Genomic DNA, 17,100 nt, shown 5'->3' with positions numbered 1-17,100 from the left:
GATGGGGGTTCGCAAGAATGAAATAGTCATATACCTCGATAACATCCTCTACTTTACACCCAGCGTCCTTTTTCCATTTCAGGATTTGCAGAAAACCTGCCTTTCATGTCTCGTGCTGGTGACAAGGAAAGCAGAACTGACGTTTGCATGCCTCAGGAGGTGGGAAGATATGAGTGCTGCCAGAGAGATACACCCACCTTTTTCTACCTCATGCTGCTGAGCAGACCAGCATGCACCTGTCCCCTCTGGCTGTGAACAGACTGAGAGGAACTTCAGGTCGCCTCTGCTGTCGTGAAATGCTTCCAAACTCCACCTAGCTTCTTTTTTTTGGTTTTGTTTTGGGTGAAAAGATGAGACAGTAAGAAAAGGAAGGGTGAGGAAGAGATGGAGAAGTGATAGGTAATGAGAAATGACTGAATGAGTTCAAAGCAAGAGAGGGCGGGGGTTAGTGGGGGGAGGGGACAGACAGATTGGGATGTGAGAGTGAAAGATAAGCAGATAGCCGGCGTGTGAATGGGAGTGACAGTGACAGAGTCCCATGCAAAGATAAACAGCCCGGGTGCAGCCCCTGTAATGGCTTTGCACGAGTAATTTGTCACTCCATGTGAAAAGCAAACAGCAGGGAAGGCAATGGCAACACTTTGCACTGACACTTACCATCGCCCAAGGATGTCTTAGGAAGCTTTTCCATCTGTCTACAAAATTGGTGCGGCCCTCTCCTCTGGTCAAGAGACAGAATAAATATATGCCTCTGAGAGAAAATTTAATACAATTTACATTTTTTTTCTGCATTTGCTGTCAATCAAATTTCAGCTTACAGATGACAGAAGTTTTGGTTGGATATTTTACTTCAGGGGGTCCCGTACCATCCTTTGACCTGGGATCAAGTGACCTCCTTTCTGAAAGGTTACAGATTCTTCTAAAGGTCACGTACAGCAGTATCATGTGTCTTGATACAGGACACTTAAAGCAGCCTGGGATAAACACAAAGGCAACACTGAAATCTCTGTATGAACAAACTGTTCTTATTTTCATTTGCTGGCAGTTCAGAAACATTAACACACTTTGCAGTTTTCAAATCGCTCAGTTCAGTTACAGCATATGAATCACAGGATAATGTCGACAAAATAAAATATTTTCACAAAGTCTATAAACAGAAACTTACACCTCCAACAAAAACCAGGTGCTGGAAAATGGAAATTGACTAGCCACCATTTTGGAGAGAATGACAAGAGAAGTGATTTTGAAAACATAATCTAACATGTGAGCACTGCCATCTTGTGGGTGTTTCTAAAACTACACACGCTTCTGCTCTTAAGACAAGACACACCAGGTGAAAACAGGTTTTTTTATGCACTGGTTAATTTTTTTATTTTGGGTTATTTTGCTTTCCTAACATGTCTTCTTTTTAGACTAGTGGAAAGGAAATGTCCAAAATACAAATTTAGGTGTTTATTTAAGTTCAGATTACTGGACTGGGGGGAGCTGACATTGGGCGAGAGGCAGGGTACACCCTGGACAGGTTGGCAGACTATCACAGGTCTGACACATAGAGACAGACAACCATTCACACTCACATTCACACCTACGGGCAATTTAGAGTCACCAATTAACCTGCATGTGTTTGGACTGTGGGAGGAAGCTGGAGTACACATAGAAAAACCCACGCTGACATGGCAAGAACATGCAAACTCCACACAGAAGGGCTCCCCCACCCTGGGTTCAAACCAGGAACCCTCTTGCTGTGAGGTGCAACAGGGCTGACAACAGAAATGAAGTAGTAGTAATGACATAATGCAACAGATGCAATGTATGAAGGTCCGCTTGCTGCAGTTCATTTACAGGCCAGATGCAGCCCCTTCCTTGGGTAAACTAAGGTTAAGAAAATGTAAAGAAAAGGACAAACAGATTCAGGCTAAAAACAACACAAAAGATCAAACAGACATGTGAGTGCAAGTGTGGTGACATATTGTGTGTGTCTGTATAAAGTAAATGTAGATGTACATGTATGTGACTAGTGGATCCAATCAAAACCCTTTGATGATATATAAGCCATTGCTTAAAATAATACCCTTGGTACATGCACGCAAGTTTTTATGTAGAATAATGTATGCTTCCTTAAGTCAAGTGATGTGTCAAACATGTGGGGATGAAGATGAAACTAAGTTACACAGTTAGATTATTCCTATAAAATAGTTTATATATCATTCATAGCTTGATTTGTAGAACATTTTACTCCTAAGAATGGCAAAAATTTATTTTTTTCTGGCTGCTGACTATATTTTCTGATTGATGTGATAAAAAGAGAAAAGCAAAATTCCCTTTGACTTAAATATGACAACAAAATGAAACAAAGATTTTGAACCTGGCTTTATCCAATGTTTCAGAAAACGTAACTTAAGTAACTGTCTTACCGTAAGTCATCAACTGGGGAAGTTACATGGTGATATCAATTAAAGAAATGTACCCTATTCACCTGGCGTGTCTCCCCTTAAATAATAATTAAAAAAAAAAAAACATTAGTCACAGCAGCTGTAAATTGTTTTCATGGCTGTTAAGTACAAAATATACATCCTTAATGTGTTCATGTACTGAAAATAATTGGATTTTTGTTCCCCTTGAGACATAAATCAGCTTTTAAGAAAATGCAAAAATGCTACATAAAACATTTAAATCCAGCAGTTCAGATTGGTGGGAAAAAACACAATTTTGTGAAGGCATTATGTTTCACCTCCTCCTCCATGCAATGAAATAATCATCAACCTATTAAAATGCTCTCTGCAGTGCCCCCGAGCTGCTGCAGGTGAGAATGCAACACCCTCGGCCTTTTCCCTGAGATGGGCAGAAGCTCGCCGTTAGCTTTCATTTGGTCTATTTTCCTGGACAGGTCGGCGTCGCTGTCGATGACCAGGGTGCACCTGTGCGCGTAGCTGACCAGAGTCTCTTCTCCTTGGCGAAACATGCCCACCAGGGGGACCATGTCTTTGCCAGCCATGTGGAGCTCAGCGATCGATGCCGTGTTGGCAATGGTGTTCCGGTCGATTCCAAGATGGCGGAACGCTTCACTCATGCTCTTCTTCTTGATGAAGGCTGACAGGACTTGTTTGTAGCGATGGATAACGTACTGGACACCGGTGGCTGGTGGAATGAATGGAAAAGGTCATTACAGAAGTGATGAATAATATTCAGACAAAGTTGTCACATGTGTGAATTGACAAAAACTTAAAAAAACTTCAACTTTCAGAAAGTGTTTTTCATGCATTCCTGTCTAACTTCATCTTACTTATTAGCAATTTTACTTTTTCTTCCTTCATAATTCTACGTGAACTAGCTTATGCTCCCTACACAAGATTACGCCTATTTCAGTTTCATACAAATAAATTAAAAGACATGCTCTAATTCACTGACTAAGCTCCATTAATCTTTTTACTTATGTATTAGAAATTTGAAGAGGGAGGTTTGTTTTCCTAATCTAACATCCCACAACTATTTTTTGCCCTGACAACTGTAGGATTGTTATTTAGAATTATTAAAGGGAATTGACTTGAATCATCTAGGAAGAGTTTATTGTGTTTACATTTACAAATAGTCAGTGCGCATTCCCAATATACCAACTTTCTCGTACTTGTTCTTGTTGTTACGACAGCTGAACTTCTGAGCACAACATTATGCAAACCCTCTGCTGCTACGATACACAAATTGTGTGAAGGGTCTTTGTTTTTTTTTCACAATTTTGCCTTGAGGATACTGTTGATGTTACTGACAGCAAAACATACAACACAAATACACTGAAGATCTAAGAGTTTTTCTATGCATACAAAAGGCTCATTTCTCTGAAATTCTGTGCAAACACAAAGTCTGACACCCTTACACCTTTAGACAACAACTACCTACAAGACTACAACTAGATTCCTTCTGAGACTATTTCCCATCCTGCTCCTGGTGGAAAATATTTTGCCAAACTCCTAAGAAATATGCTATAAACAATTCCTTACGTGTCTGCAAAAACACAGAACTCTAGAAACAAGGTAAAAGGTGTCATATGTCGACAGTGTTCTTGTTAATTCTGCATCAATGTAATCTATAAAAATGAACTGCATAAAAACTTTACATTTTGGATTTTGTTGCCTGATCTTGCTGACAGCCTTCGTTGGTTCCCTCCGGTCATGCTGCGGCTAACGCTCTGCTAGCCGATCCCAGCTAGCCCCGGTTCTCCGTTTGGATCCAAACGGAGAGCCGGGGCTAGCTCAGAGACTAGCGGAGGCTAACTGGCTGTGCTTCCCTCTGGTCATGCTGCGGCTAACGCTCCGCTAGCCGCTCCCAGCCAGCCCCGGCTCTCCGTTTGGATTCTAACGGAAAGCCGGGGATAGCTGGGAAGCTAGCGGAGGCTAACTGGCTGTGCTTCCCTCCAGTCGTGCTGCGGCTAACGCTCCGCTAGCCACTCCCAGCTAGCTCCTGTTTGTTATTCGGGTTAAAGTTGGAAGATGCAGTGGGTCTGTGAGCAGCTGAATGAAGTGGAGCCTGAGGAGTAAGCACCGGTTAGCCACGGTTTCACTACAGGCAGATTCACTCGCTACAGGACCGAGGAAATAAAACCTGAACAGCCAATCAGAGTGATCTCTCTCACCGACAAGCTCTGCCGGCGATTCAACATGGCCAAAAAGCCGCCACCGCCGACGCCAAAGTGCTGACGGTGCAGGACACACCACACAAACTAGGCCGACAGACGCTCACCAACGGCCCGACTTTGGTCGACGGCTGACCATCGGCTTGGTGTGTCAGGGCCTTAAGACAGCTCAGACTGAGCTTTTTTTTACCACCTGGCACCAAACAATCAAGATCGTTACCTCAACTAAGGTAAAACTCTGATTGGAAATATGTCTGTGACACAGAAATCACTTGAAAAGTCGTTTAATATAAGGCAAACATTAGTGAGTTCTTTGCCAAGATAATCCATCCATCTGACAGGAGTGGCAAATCAAGATGCTGATTCAACAGCATCATTACTACAGTGCCTTGGGCTGGACACAATAAAAGGCTACTCTACACCGAGGTACCTTTACAATGACACAACATGAGTATTACCTCTCTTCCTGCTGTAGTCCTTCCCTTTCTTTGATCTTTTCTTGTCCTTATGGTGTTTCTTCCTTCTGTGTTCACTCGAGGCCGCTGAAACTTCAGATGAGTCTGACGGTTCTGAGCCGCTCTCGCTGCTGTCAGAGGAACACGAAGAAGCTCTCTCTCTCTTCCGAGACTTGTTTTCTGAGTGCTGCACTTTGCTGGGTTTAGGAGCTATGCATGAACAACAGCAAAAATGGCCCAAATGACGTAAATAAGAGCATCCAATAAGTGTAAATATTTTCAAGTCAAACACTGCTTCACTTCAGATACTGACCTTCAGCAAGTGGACTGGGTGATGCAAAAGTTGGCATGGAGCGGCTGCTTGTGAGGTTTTCAATTTGGCTCCTCAGGAACTTGCGGTCTTGCATCAGGTCCTCCACCTGCCTCTCCAGTGCAGCAATGCGCTCCTGTTTGCTCTCCAGCATGCACTGCAGCTTGGTGATGGTCAGCAGCACCCGCGGGGGCAGGCTTTCAGCATGTGAGCCAGCTGGTCAAAGAAAAGACAACCATGTGGAGTGAGTGAAAATAGCTTCTTCAGATATTTCCTTTGGCACAACACTGTAGAAAAAACTTATCTTGTGATGTAGTGTGGTTGTTTCTTTAAGCTAGAGCTCTGATTCTCTACCTGAATCCACCTGGATCCGAACCAATCTGCCGGGTTGGGGATGGGCTGTGATTTCTCAAAATTCTCTTAGGCTTGAATCGGATTCGCCCAAAATTCCTTTTTTCCCCCCTCCCCCCAGCAGGCTAGACAGATTCAGCGATTTATTTTCATTTGTGTCATTAACAGGGACAATACCAACCCGATTTACAAGAAAAAATGTTGCCATTACATGTTTCAGCAAACGGAAGATACATTATATTTGCATATTATTATCTAGCAGATAATGTTGAAACAACAATAAGGTTTAACGTGTGGTTATGTTTAGGTGCCAAAACCACTTGGTTATGGTATGGGGAGGATTATATTTTGGCTTAAAATACCTTGTTTTGGGGGCAAAATCCCAGCAAGAAAAGTAGCAATATCGTGGTAAAAAACACCTACTTTTCATGCCACAATTCCTGCCAACGGGTCATTACAAAGCACCCACGTTTGGAGCCCAAAAGCCACTGGTACAACACTGATGGTTTCCCACAAAAACCCACTTTTGGAGCCTAAAAGGTGCTGGAAACCACAAATGGGTTGCTACAGATCTCTACAAAACACCCACATTTGGAACCTACAAGATACTGGTGAAACACACCGGCAGGTCAATACAGTACACTCGCGTTTGGCAGAAAAAGTTGCTGGAAAAACACCAATGACTCACAAAAACACATCCATTTTTGTTGTTTGTTGGTTTGAACAGTGGTCTGCAGCTTGGCAGCTGTCTTGCCCAATACTACATTCCTGCAGTAGAGGAGGCTGCACTTTCAGGACCACAGTTTCAGGACTGCAGCTCTAGGACCCCAGTGTTTTGCCACAGTGCAACCCACCAAATTGAATGGCTGTAAAAGTGCAAAGTTTTTACAGTTTTGAGGGTTTGTTGTATTCAGTTCTTTTAATAGTTTCTAAGGTTTATTCCATCAAAACCCCCCATGACCCTCAAGAGGATAAGCGGTTATGAAAATGGATGGATGGATAGTTTTAAAGGGTTATTCCATCCAAATACGACTTTCCATTTCATTTTTTTAATTGTTTTATAGATTTGTTACATACAAATACGACTTTCTATTTCATTTTTATAGTTTTAAAAGTTAATTCCATCAAAATACGACTTTTTATTTATTTTATTGTATAGTTTTAAAGGTTTATTCCACCCAAATACTTTGTCATAGTTCTAAAGGCTTATTCCACCCAAATACTACTTTGCCTTGCAATTCAACTTGGTTGCTAAGACAAGGCAGTAAGCAATTTGTTTAATTAGCAACATTTGCTCAGTATATTCAGAGAAAATAAAAACTGCACATACAGCCTAGGCCTCTGTGTGAAAAGTACCCTGAGACTTCTGAAATGATTTGGTGTGATGTTAATAAAGGTAACTTGACTAGATGTCAATCAGATATTTTTCAAGTTTAGAAAGAGGCAAGACACAAGGATGACTCTTGGGGCACATATATTTATTGTACACAGGTTCACGTGTGCGCTTGCGCCAGACCATGAGACATGGGCACCGTGTTCATGTGTGTTCACATGCTTTCGCTGGTCCTGCGCGCAAGCCCACACACATGAACATGGTGTACAGAGAGGCAGTCAGAGCTACAGGCTACAATGAGGCTAAAAACAAGTTCAAATGACGTTTTTTCCAAACAACTTTTTATGTCAGGGCTTCAGGACACTTGGATCACTACAAACGAGCAGTATGGAGATATTCTGTGGTTTCAATTATGTGTTTTTGGACATTTGAATCTGGGGCGCCGTAAGCCTCCATTAGGTGGAGTTGTGTTGCTACCCCCTCTCCCCTGGGATCTCCGCAAGTGTTGTGAGGACTCTAAAACTTCACCTGAGCCTCCATCGACATATGGGTGAGTAGATAATGGCTGAATTTTCATTTTCGGGTGCACTATCCCTTTAAGTGAAATATCGTAGGCAACTGGACTTGTTTGAGTTTCTTGATGACATTTTACCTCTCCTTTAATGAGGTTTCTTCAGTTCTGAACTGAAATACAGTTCAGTGAAATACATTTCTGGTGTGGTGCACAGGAGATAGAAAAAAAAAGACAGCATAATTGGTCAAAATAAGATTCCGAGATCATTTCACAGACAATTAGGCCTGAGCCTAGCACTGGACCAAAAGAAACTTTGACTCTTTTGTCCTGGTTTAAGCTTAGTTTGTGTCCCTTAAATCACTTCATATTTACCTTAACATGATAGAACATGTGGTAATATGTAGCATAGGCCTGCAGAATAGGCAGTAATACCTGTTAAAAAATGCCACGTCTCATCCAATATTACACAACTATGTCAATCAAAGAACTCTGCCTGGTAACATGTATTGTGGGGAACCGGCAGGATGCACAGTTGAAGACTGTTTAAATGTTATAAAAAAGGTGAATAAAGAGTATTAAACAAGCATTTACACTGACGTCAAAGTGTAAAACAAATAAATGCACTAAAATCACATCTGCACCTCAAAGAAAGACTTGGGGCATTGGTAGCATAGTGGATAGTGCCGGCACCCCATGTACAGAGGCAACGCAGCGGTAGCAAGTTCAACTCTGGCTTGCAACCATTTGCTGCATGTCACCCCCTACTCTCTCACCCTGTTTCACTCTGTCCTGTACATTAAAGGCAAAAGCCTGAAAAATAATCTCAAAAAAAGAAAAAAAGACTAGGACAGTAGTCAAAATTTGACTTGTTAATATTATTTGGCACAAGGACATATGAAAATGCCCTCTTTCAGTGTATATCCTCACAATTCACTGTCAGTATGGGGTTAATGATAAGTGACTGCAACCACCTATATAACCTGTGTTGTGCTGTGTTGATTGTGAAATTAACAGAATAGGCCTACAGGCTAAGTAGACCTTGTCTGAAACGCCCATGTGGCGTCCATGTAGCTAAAATAAATGCAAATATAAATAACATATTCGTAGATTGCAGAAATGTACAATGGCAACATTTTATTCTGGCGACTGGGCTGACAACATACATGTTGTTAAATACTAAGAGGTAATGAAGTAATGCAACAGGTGCAATTGTAAACAAAATGTAGACAAAACAGATTCAGGCTAAAAACAACACAAACGATCAAACAGACATGTGAGTGCAAGTGCGGTGGCATAATGTGTGTGTGTGTGTCTGTATAAAGTAAATGTAGATGTAAATGTATGTGACCACTGGATCCAATCAAATTCCATTTACAGTAACCTTTGATGATATATAAGCCATCGTTTCAGAATAATACCCTTGGCACATGCACACAACTTTGTATGTAGAATAATGTATGCTTCCTGAAGTCAAATGATGTGTCAAACATCATGTGGGGATGAAGATGAAACTAAGTTACACAGTTAGATTATTCCTAATGAATGGGTTTTTTTTAAAGGGGTTGTTATAAGAGTGTATGTGCATGACAAAGACTTAGGACAAGAGAAAGCTTCAGTTCTGTGGGATGAAAGTAAAGATAATTTTCACAGACGTGTCCTTTTTTATCCTACAACTGACTACTATGTATATGTATGTATATAAGAAGAGAGTGGCGGTTGGAGCTACAGGCCTTTGAGGGTTCTGTTTACAAAAATGTTCAGCTTTTACTTAGACAACTGAATCCCAAAAGCAAACACACAAATTAGAACAGTTCATCTTGGCCTTATCTTACCTTATCTGGCTCTCTTTTCAGACAGACTAAAGACTGTATACACTAAATATACTCTACTACAGGCAGAGATGGAAGAAGTACTCAGATCCTTCATTTAAGTCAGCTTGATCCCCTCAACAAAAAGCCAGTGGGATTTGGATTTTGGATTATTGCAGGAAATATGCTCTGTGGCAAACCAAAGTTTGATATTCATACATTTTGTTCCTTAAGATAATCTTCACAAATGAACTCCACTTTTATGATTTTTTAAGCTGGAATGCCTTTGCCAGAAGTAAAAAGCTAACATTAGACTATAAATGAACACCACCACGGGTGAATGACTTAGGGTCCCTTCCAAAACAAGGCTGTGAAGTCATGTTCAGTGTGAAGGCAATCTGTGGTCTAATTTAGCCACTTGTTAGCAACCGCCTTTTATAAGATATGCAAAAGCTTCAAAAATCATGGGTTGGGTATTTACTGATGTATTTTATGCCTTAGAACAAAACATAAAAGTCTCTTAAAATTGTGTAAATCACAGACCTTGTTTCTGGCATCTTACCAAAACCGGACTCATTTCTGCAGAATGTCACGTCATGCATTGGTTTATGGACTCCTGTTCTGAAGCCTCGAGTTCGGCATTTTGGCCCTCGCCATCTTGGGTGTTTTTGGAGCCGGGAGTGACCATATTTGGGTGAGAGGCTGGAGCTGTGGAGGAGCAAGAGGTGGACCTGACTGAGAAGCCGAGGTCACTAATAGCAGCCAGTCTGTTGCGTAAAGCAGCCAAGCCTTAATTATGAGTAACTTTAGGCCTTAATACAATGTAAACGGTGGGTTTACCATGGGGGTCTATGGGGATTTACTAGTACTACTACTACTACTATTCAGTCTGTATGGCCCCCGCATGCCTGCACGCACTTTCGACAAAGTCTAGGCATGCTCCTAATGAGTCAGCAGATGGTGTCCTGGGGATCTCATCCCAGATCTGGATCAGGGCATCAGTGAGTGCCCAGACAGTCTGTGGCGGTACTTGGCGGCGGCGGATGTACCAATACATAATGTCCCATAGGTGCTCAATTGGATTTAGGTCAGGGGAACGAGAGGGCCAGTCGATGGCATCAATGCCTTCATCATCCAGGAGTTGCCTACACACTCTGGCCACATGAAGCCGGGCATTGTCCTACACCAGGAGGAACCCAGGGCCCACTGCACCAGTGTAAGGTCTGACAATCACTCTGAAGATTTAATCCCAGTAACCTAACAGCAGTCAGAGTGCTGTTGGCTATGACAAGGAGGTCTATGCGACCCTCCAAGGATATGCCCCCCCACACCATCACTGACCCACCACCAAACCGGTCACACTGGATGATGGTACAGGCAGCATAACGTTCACCATGTCATCTCCAAACTCTTTCACTCCTGTCACATGTGCTCAGTGTGAACCTGCTCTCATCTGTGAAGAGAAAGGGGCGCCAGTGGCAGACCTGCCAATTGTGGTGTTCAATCAAGCTGCACAGTGCTGGGCTGTGAGCACAGTTCTCCATTGACCATTGTTGCGTCACTTTGTTCCTGACAAATTATACAATGTACACCAGTAAAGATTTTCAACTTCTGATGTGTGATTTAAATGTTCCCTTAATTTTCTGAGCATTGGACAAAGTAGCATACTAGTGCTGCACGATTATTCTAATCGCAATCGCGATGTCAGGCTGTGCGATTACATAACCGCATAAAAGGCTGCGATTTGCGATTTAATGTAGGCTAAATAAATGTTAACGTGTGTGCCTGTGAACGTGACTGCCTCTCCTGTAGTGTGTGGAGTTTGTTGACATCACGCCCACAAGCTATCCTGGTGCGTGCAGCCGACGTGCAGCAGTGACCAACACAGACGCTGAAGAAGAGCATGAGCTCGACCATGAACAGGCTGAGTTAGTGGCGAAAAAACATCTGTTACATGGTGATACTTTGGATTCAGGTACGGCGACGTTGAACAGAAAGATGTGCTGTTTAAGTGTAAAAGTTAAAGTCGCCACATCCCGTGGCAACACGACCAATCTATATCAATACTTGAGACGGGACGTGGCAACTTTAACTTTTAAACTTTTACATAGCACGTGCCTCACCCCTCCAAGAATCATGTACCTAGACTGGCACGTCTTTCTGTCCAATGTCGCCGTACCTGAAAGATGTGCTGTGTAAAAGTTTAAAAGTTAAAGTCGCGGGGCACCAGTGGCTTAGTGGTAGAGCAGGCGCCCCATGTTCAAGGCTGTTGCCGCAGCGGCCCGGGGTTCGACTCCAGCCTGTGGCCCTTTGCTGCATGTCACTCCCTCTCTCTCTCCCCCTTTCACGCTTGTCTGTCCTGTCCATTAAAGGCTAAAAAGCCCCAAAAAATATCTAACAAAAAAAAAAAAAAAAGTTAAAGTCGCCACGTCCCACGGCAACACGACCAATCTATATCAACACTTGAGACAGCACAGCACAGGGAAAAGTAGGAAGAGTGCATGCGAGAGAAAGCCGAGCCGTGTAACGTTAAAGACAATGAGACAACTGAAAGCCGCCAGAGCCTCATAAAACAACATCCAAGCACAGTTAAGCAAACATTTCTAAGTGTCACAAGGAAATCATGGACTCCATAACAAATGAAAAATTGAGCAATTTTGCTCGGTTTCAGCCCACTTGACATGCTGCTGTGTTGTGCTATGGCGTGCTGGAATTTGTCATTTACGTGAAAACGCCTGAACGCAACACAGGCTTGCTCCGCTGTGTGTACAGTTCGTGCTGCGCTGTTGTGTGAGCAGTGTGTTTGACTGTGCTCAGTCTGTTGATGGCCATTGACACACTGTCTGTCCATAACAATAACTATGTCAGGTCAGTGCCCCCCTAATATAATGTAGGGGAAACACTGAATCAAGCAAAAAGATTCATGATACCATTTATTTATTACATTTTATTGTAATTATATTGTAATCGCAATCGCAATCGCAAATCGCGATATTGTCCGCCATAATCGCAATCGCACATTTTTACCAAATCGTGCAGCAATATAGCATACGGTAGCATGGAAGCACTCAGGTAAAGCATGAGTATGTCGAAAGAGTACAGTATTTCAGTGAATGTACTTGGTTACATTCAACCCCAGACTACAGGGGCCTTATCTTTATCTTATCTATAATAAGGCTAACACGACAATCTATCAATGACCTGGAACACTGTCTCATTTGTTTCATTTGCAAGTTGTAACAGTGTCTGTAACTAGAAGGGCCTACGCCAAGGCCAAATGCCCTATCTTGCAATGTTAGAGTGAAAAATAGTATTGACCCCGTGATTCTGATCTGCTCAAAAATTTAAAGGATTGTTCCTTAGCCCGTGCCACACCCTTTCAGCCAGTGTCATGGAAATTGGGCTAGCAGTTTTAAGATAAGGTAAGATGAGATAAACTTCATTGTCTCAAGCGGGAAATTTGTTTGGGGCACATAGTGCAACATAGCTGCCTAGCAGTTACAACCATCACATACAAACAAGACACACAGTAGACAACCATGTAGTATGCAAGGTGCAGATTTGAATAACATAATAGTGCAATTAGGACAACTGGATGAAATAAATAACAACTTTACATATCAGGTAAGGCTAAAAGAATAAAAGCCCCTTAAGGTTGCACTAGCCCAGGAGGTAATCATAAAAAGTGCAATAAAAAACCTGTAGGGTTAGGGCCTAGGGTAGTGGATCCACAGCAGTAGGCCTCTCCACTACCCTAGTAGGGAGAGGGGAGGGGTGGAAGGTGCTATCGGCATCAGAAGTATATATTTGTTTACTAAGTAGTGAGATGGAGGTGGGGATAAAGGACAGTTTAAAACGGTTACTCTTAATCTGCTGGCTCTGTAGTGCCTCCCCAACGGTAACAGTTCATATTGTAAAAAAGAACATGTGAGGGATTACTCAGGATTTTTTTTGGCTTGTCTGACTACTGCGCCCTCATAAACTGACGGGAGAGATTGGAGTTGGTCATGTTTCCCTATTAACTTCATGGCAGTTGTCACCATTTTTTGAAGTCTAGCCTTGACTGTAAGGGAGCTGAATCCCACTGCCATACCATATCTTATAATGCTTGCTAATACGGCATTGCAGCCTCCGAAGAAAGTGGAGCCTCTGTGCTAATCTGTTACACAAGTGGTCAACATGAACGCTCTAGCTTACCATTCTTTATGTGGTCTAATTTCCCCATTAGCTTCCACAAAGTGGTCGCTAGTCTTCCTGGGGTCCACTCACAAAACAACATTAAAAGTACATCAATTTAAAATCACACAAAATCAATGAGACAATAGAATTCAATATCAACCCAAAATTAGGACAAAAACAGAGTAAGAAAAACAAAATTGTCATAAACTCAATGCACCAAGTAAATGAAATAAGATAAAATTCACAAAAATGCTCCAGAACTGCCATAACAAAATTTACAGGTGATTCATCAGTTGTAGTTTTAGTGACTCTCTGAAGGAATATCTATTATGAATCTGTCTAATGCTAGTAGGGAGCATATTCCAAACTGAGACGCCTCTATAAAGAACAGTTATCATCAAAAAATGTGTCCTCTTAAATTCATTCCCAAAATGTTCATGCAACAATTCCATCGCCCTTGCATATGATCTGTCAGGAGCCATATGTTGGCAGCTATGTACAAGATCTTGTGGCTGCCCTTTTGTATACTGCTGGAGGAAGTACAGACAATCACCCTTATTGTTGGGTTTTTTCTCCTACACAATGTTGAAATGCTCTGATGAATGCTCTATATGACAGGGGATCTCCATCAAACACTGGTATTTCTCTTGTTGGCAGAGAATTAGAGTTTTGCTGTTGCTGATTGCCGTTTTCTCATTTTGTCTATTCAACAAACTGTAGAAATTATTATCCTGATTGTGAGAAGATGATATCAACAGACCAGAATCCACGTGTTGAACTGTTGCTCCAGGTGCTTGAGATTTTGTGGCTTTAACCTTCAACTTGTTTACTGTTTCAGATGCTTGTTGACTTGGTTACATTATCCTGTGTAAAGGTCAAGTCAGTGTTTTTCCTTGCAGCCTCTGGTAAGGAATTAAATTCATCAGGATTGAGAGGTTTGGATGCTTCCTTAAGCTTTGCTCCTTTCTTTTTGTATGATTCCATCCCATCAAATACAAATATGAATACCACTAAGAAGCGCCTCAGTACTGATGATGATCTGGGGAAAGTAAACGAACTGAATGACTTTTTTCTCATATTTTAAAACCATGACTTTTCTGAGGAATGTAATAATGTTATGGAAACTACTTTAACTGATGCTACTTGTAGGATTGTAATTGACCCACACAAGATTCAGTCCATCTTTAAACATGTGTGCACTAAAAAATCCACTGGCCCTGATGGCATTTCTGCACTGCTCTTAAAGGCATGTGCAGAAGAGCTCACTCCAGCTTGGTGCCCTATCTTCCAGCGGTCTGTGGATTCACACACTGTTCCTGCCCTTTGGAAAAAATCCACCATAGTCCCTGTAGCTAAGAAACCGTGTCCAGCTGATAATGATTTTAGACCTGTGGCCCTGACTTCAATTGTTCTGAAAAGTTTTGAGAAATACATGTTGTCTGTGCTTAAGGCAGAGGTCAATTTGGCACTTGACCCATACCAGTTTGCTTATAGGCAAGGGAGAGGTACTGATGATGCCATCAACAGCATCACCCACTTCACTGTCAAGCACTTGGAATGCCCAAAAGCACACGCTCGGATTTTATTTACTGATTTTAGCTCAGCTTTTAATACACTTCAAACCCATCTGCTCATCTCAAAAATAAGGCAGTGGTATTTTTCCTTTTTAACTGATCGAAGTCAGCAGGTAAGAGTCAATAACACCCTCTCAGAATGCAAATCAATCAGCACAGGTGCCCCGCAGGGTTGTGTTAGCTCCCTGGTCATTTTTACACTTTACACAAATGAATGTACAGCCACCCAGGGAACCTTGTTTTTAAATTTTCTGATGATGCCACCATCCTCAGCCTACTGCACAAAGACTCAAGCCCTTCAGCCTATTTTTCTGAAATAGAAAACGTTGTGCAATGGTGTGATGCTCACCATCTCATTTTGAATGTTAAAAAAACTAAAGAGATGGTCTTAGACCTGAGTTCAGTAGGGGACTATAGTCCTGTTGTCATACATGACTCCCCCGTTGAGCAGGTCAGCTCATACAAGTATCTCGGAGTTCACTTAGATGACACTTTTAGTTGGAATGTCCATGCTGAAGGTCTGTGATCTCGTTTACAGCAAAGATTGTATTTTTTGCGCAGACCTAGAGTGTATGGTGTGGACAAAAGCATCATGTTTTTATTTTGCCAGGCAGTACTAGAGAGCTTAGTCCGATACAGGATGTCAGCCTGTAAAACTGAAAAGTGAGCTTGCTCGCCTGGTGCACACGGCCATGAAGGTTATGGGAAAAAGGGACTATCAGACCTTATAAGTCTATTTATGAGCAAACTGTTTTAGGCAAGCCCAGAGGATAGTGACTGATCCATCCCATATTCTTAATTTAGAATATGACCTCCTACTCTCAGTCAGACGATATAGAGTCCCTAACTGAGCCTGTCTGATGTACAAAACTCTACACGATCTGGCCCCCCCTCCGCTGAAAGAATTCATAAAAGGTACAAACACTCAACCCTCAACCAAGGTCACTAGAGCAGTAGTTAGAGGAGACTGTGCTGTCCCTTATAGGCGGACCACTTTTGGCAGGCTGCTCTGTCTGTCATGGGTGGTAGGTTATGGAACAGCCTGCCACTCACAGTCAGAGAGTGCCCCACTTATAGCTCCTTTAAAAAGCATCTAAAGAACTGGTTATTATCAAACCAGACCTGTACACACTATTAGTAATTATTAGCTGAAATTATTATTAACATAGCCAATTAGATTTAATAATAAGTTGGGGGATGTAGTCATTATTATTAGTAGCTATTATTATTAGTATAGCCTATTAGTCATAATAATTAGGGCAAAGTAATTAATATCACTAGTCGTAATTATTAGTAACATAGCTCTTATCAGATATAACAATCATCGGGGAGATATAACTTACTAACTTGTATTACTATCACCATAGCTTTTGTATTATTATAGCTCACTAGGATGTGTACAGGCAATAGGTATTTTAGGGTGTGTGTGCATTACGTGCTCAACACTGTGCAGTGTAGGTATGATATTGTGCAATACATGTAAATATTACATAGTTATGGCTAATATTGTGCAATATAAGTAAATATTACAGGTACAATGCATATAAAAATGGTGTAATTTAGAATTACATTACTCAATGTATATTTGACTGATACTGAAACATGTTTACTTATTGACTGCTGCACTGTTATCCAGACCGTTGCACTTAGTACTGCCATATGCACTTTATTAAGACTGATTGCACTTTGTTATTGTTTGTACTTGAGGCATGTCGGCACTTTACTAGATGTATCAAGTGGATGTATTGTTGTTTTGTTTTAAGAATGTGATTATCTGCTTTTATTTGTGTTTTACCTAGGGAACATCTGCTAGGGACAACAGATGGAAATTAGCCAATGGCTACAATCTGGCATATTTACGTCATTGTATTGTTCATTAACTTGCACTGTCCCTTTCAAATAATAAATTTCAAAATTTATTTACAGGGGGATCACACTCCTCAACCTAC

The 17,100-nt window shown here is 41.7% G+C and overlaps 1 protein-coding gene across 1 annotated transcript in view; it reads right to left on the bottom strand.

The window, feature by feature from the left end:
* Positions 1–1,003: 1,003 nt before the first annotated feature.
* Positions 1,004–17,100, bottom strand: part of LOC117264644 (uncharacterized) — a 66,363-nt gene continuing 50,266 nt past the window's right edge. Inside the window, exons 3-5 of the mRNA XM_033638774.2 lie at positions 5,396–5,608; positions 5,086–5,292; positions 1,004–3,138 (exon numbers count right to left, since the gene is read on the bottom strand). Coding sequence (XP_033494665.1) covers positions 2,759–3,138; positions 5,086–5,292; positions 5,396–5,608 — 800 coding nt within the window. The 3' untranslated portion in view covers positions 1,004–2,758. The remainder of the gene's footprint in view (positions 3,139–5,085; positions 5,293–5,395; positions 5,609–17,100) is intronic.

This window comes from Epinephelus lanceolatus, chromosome 20 (genome assembly GCF_041903045.1).
Source record: "Epinephelus lanceolatus isolate andai-2023 chromosome 20, ASM4190304v1, whole genome shotgun sequence".
NCBI lineage: Eukaryota > Metazoa > Chordata > Actinopteri > Perciformes > Serranidae > Epinephelus > Epinephelus lanceolatus.
Note: the sequence above shows the minus strand (reverse complement) of the source record. Positions and strands in the feature narration are given on the sequence as shown.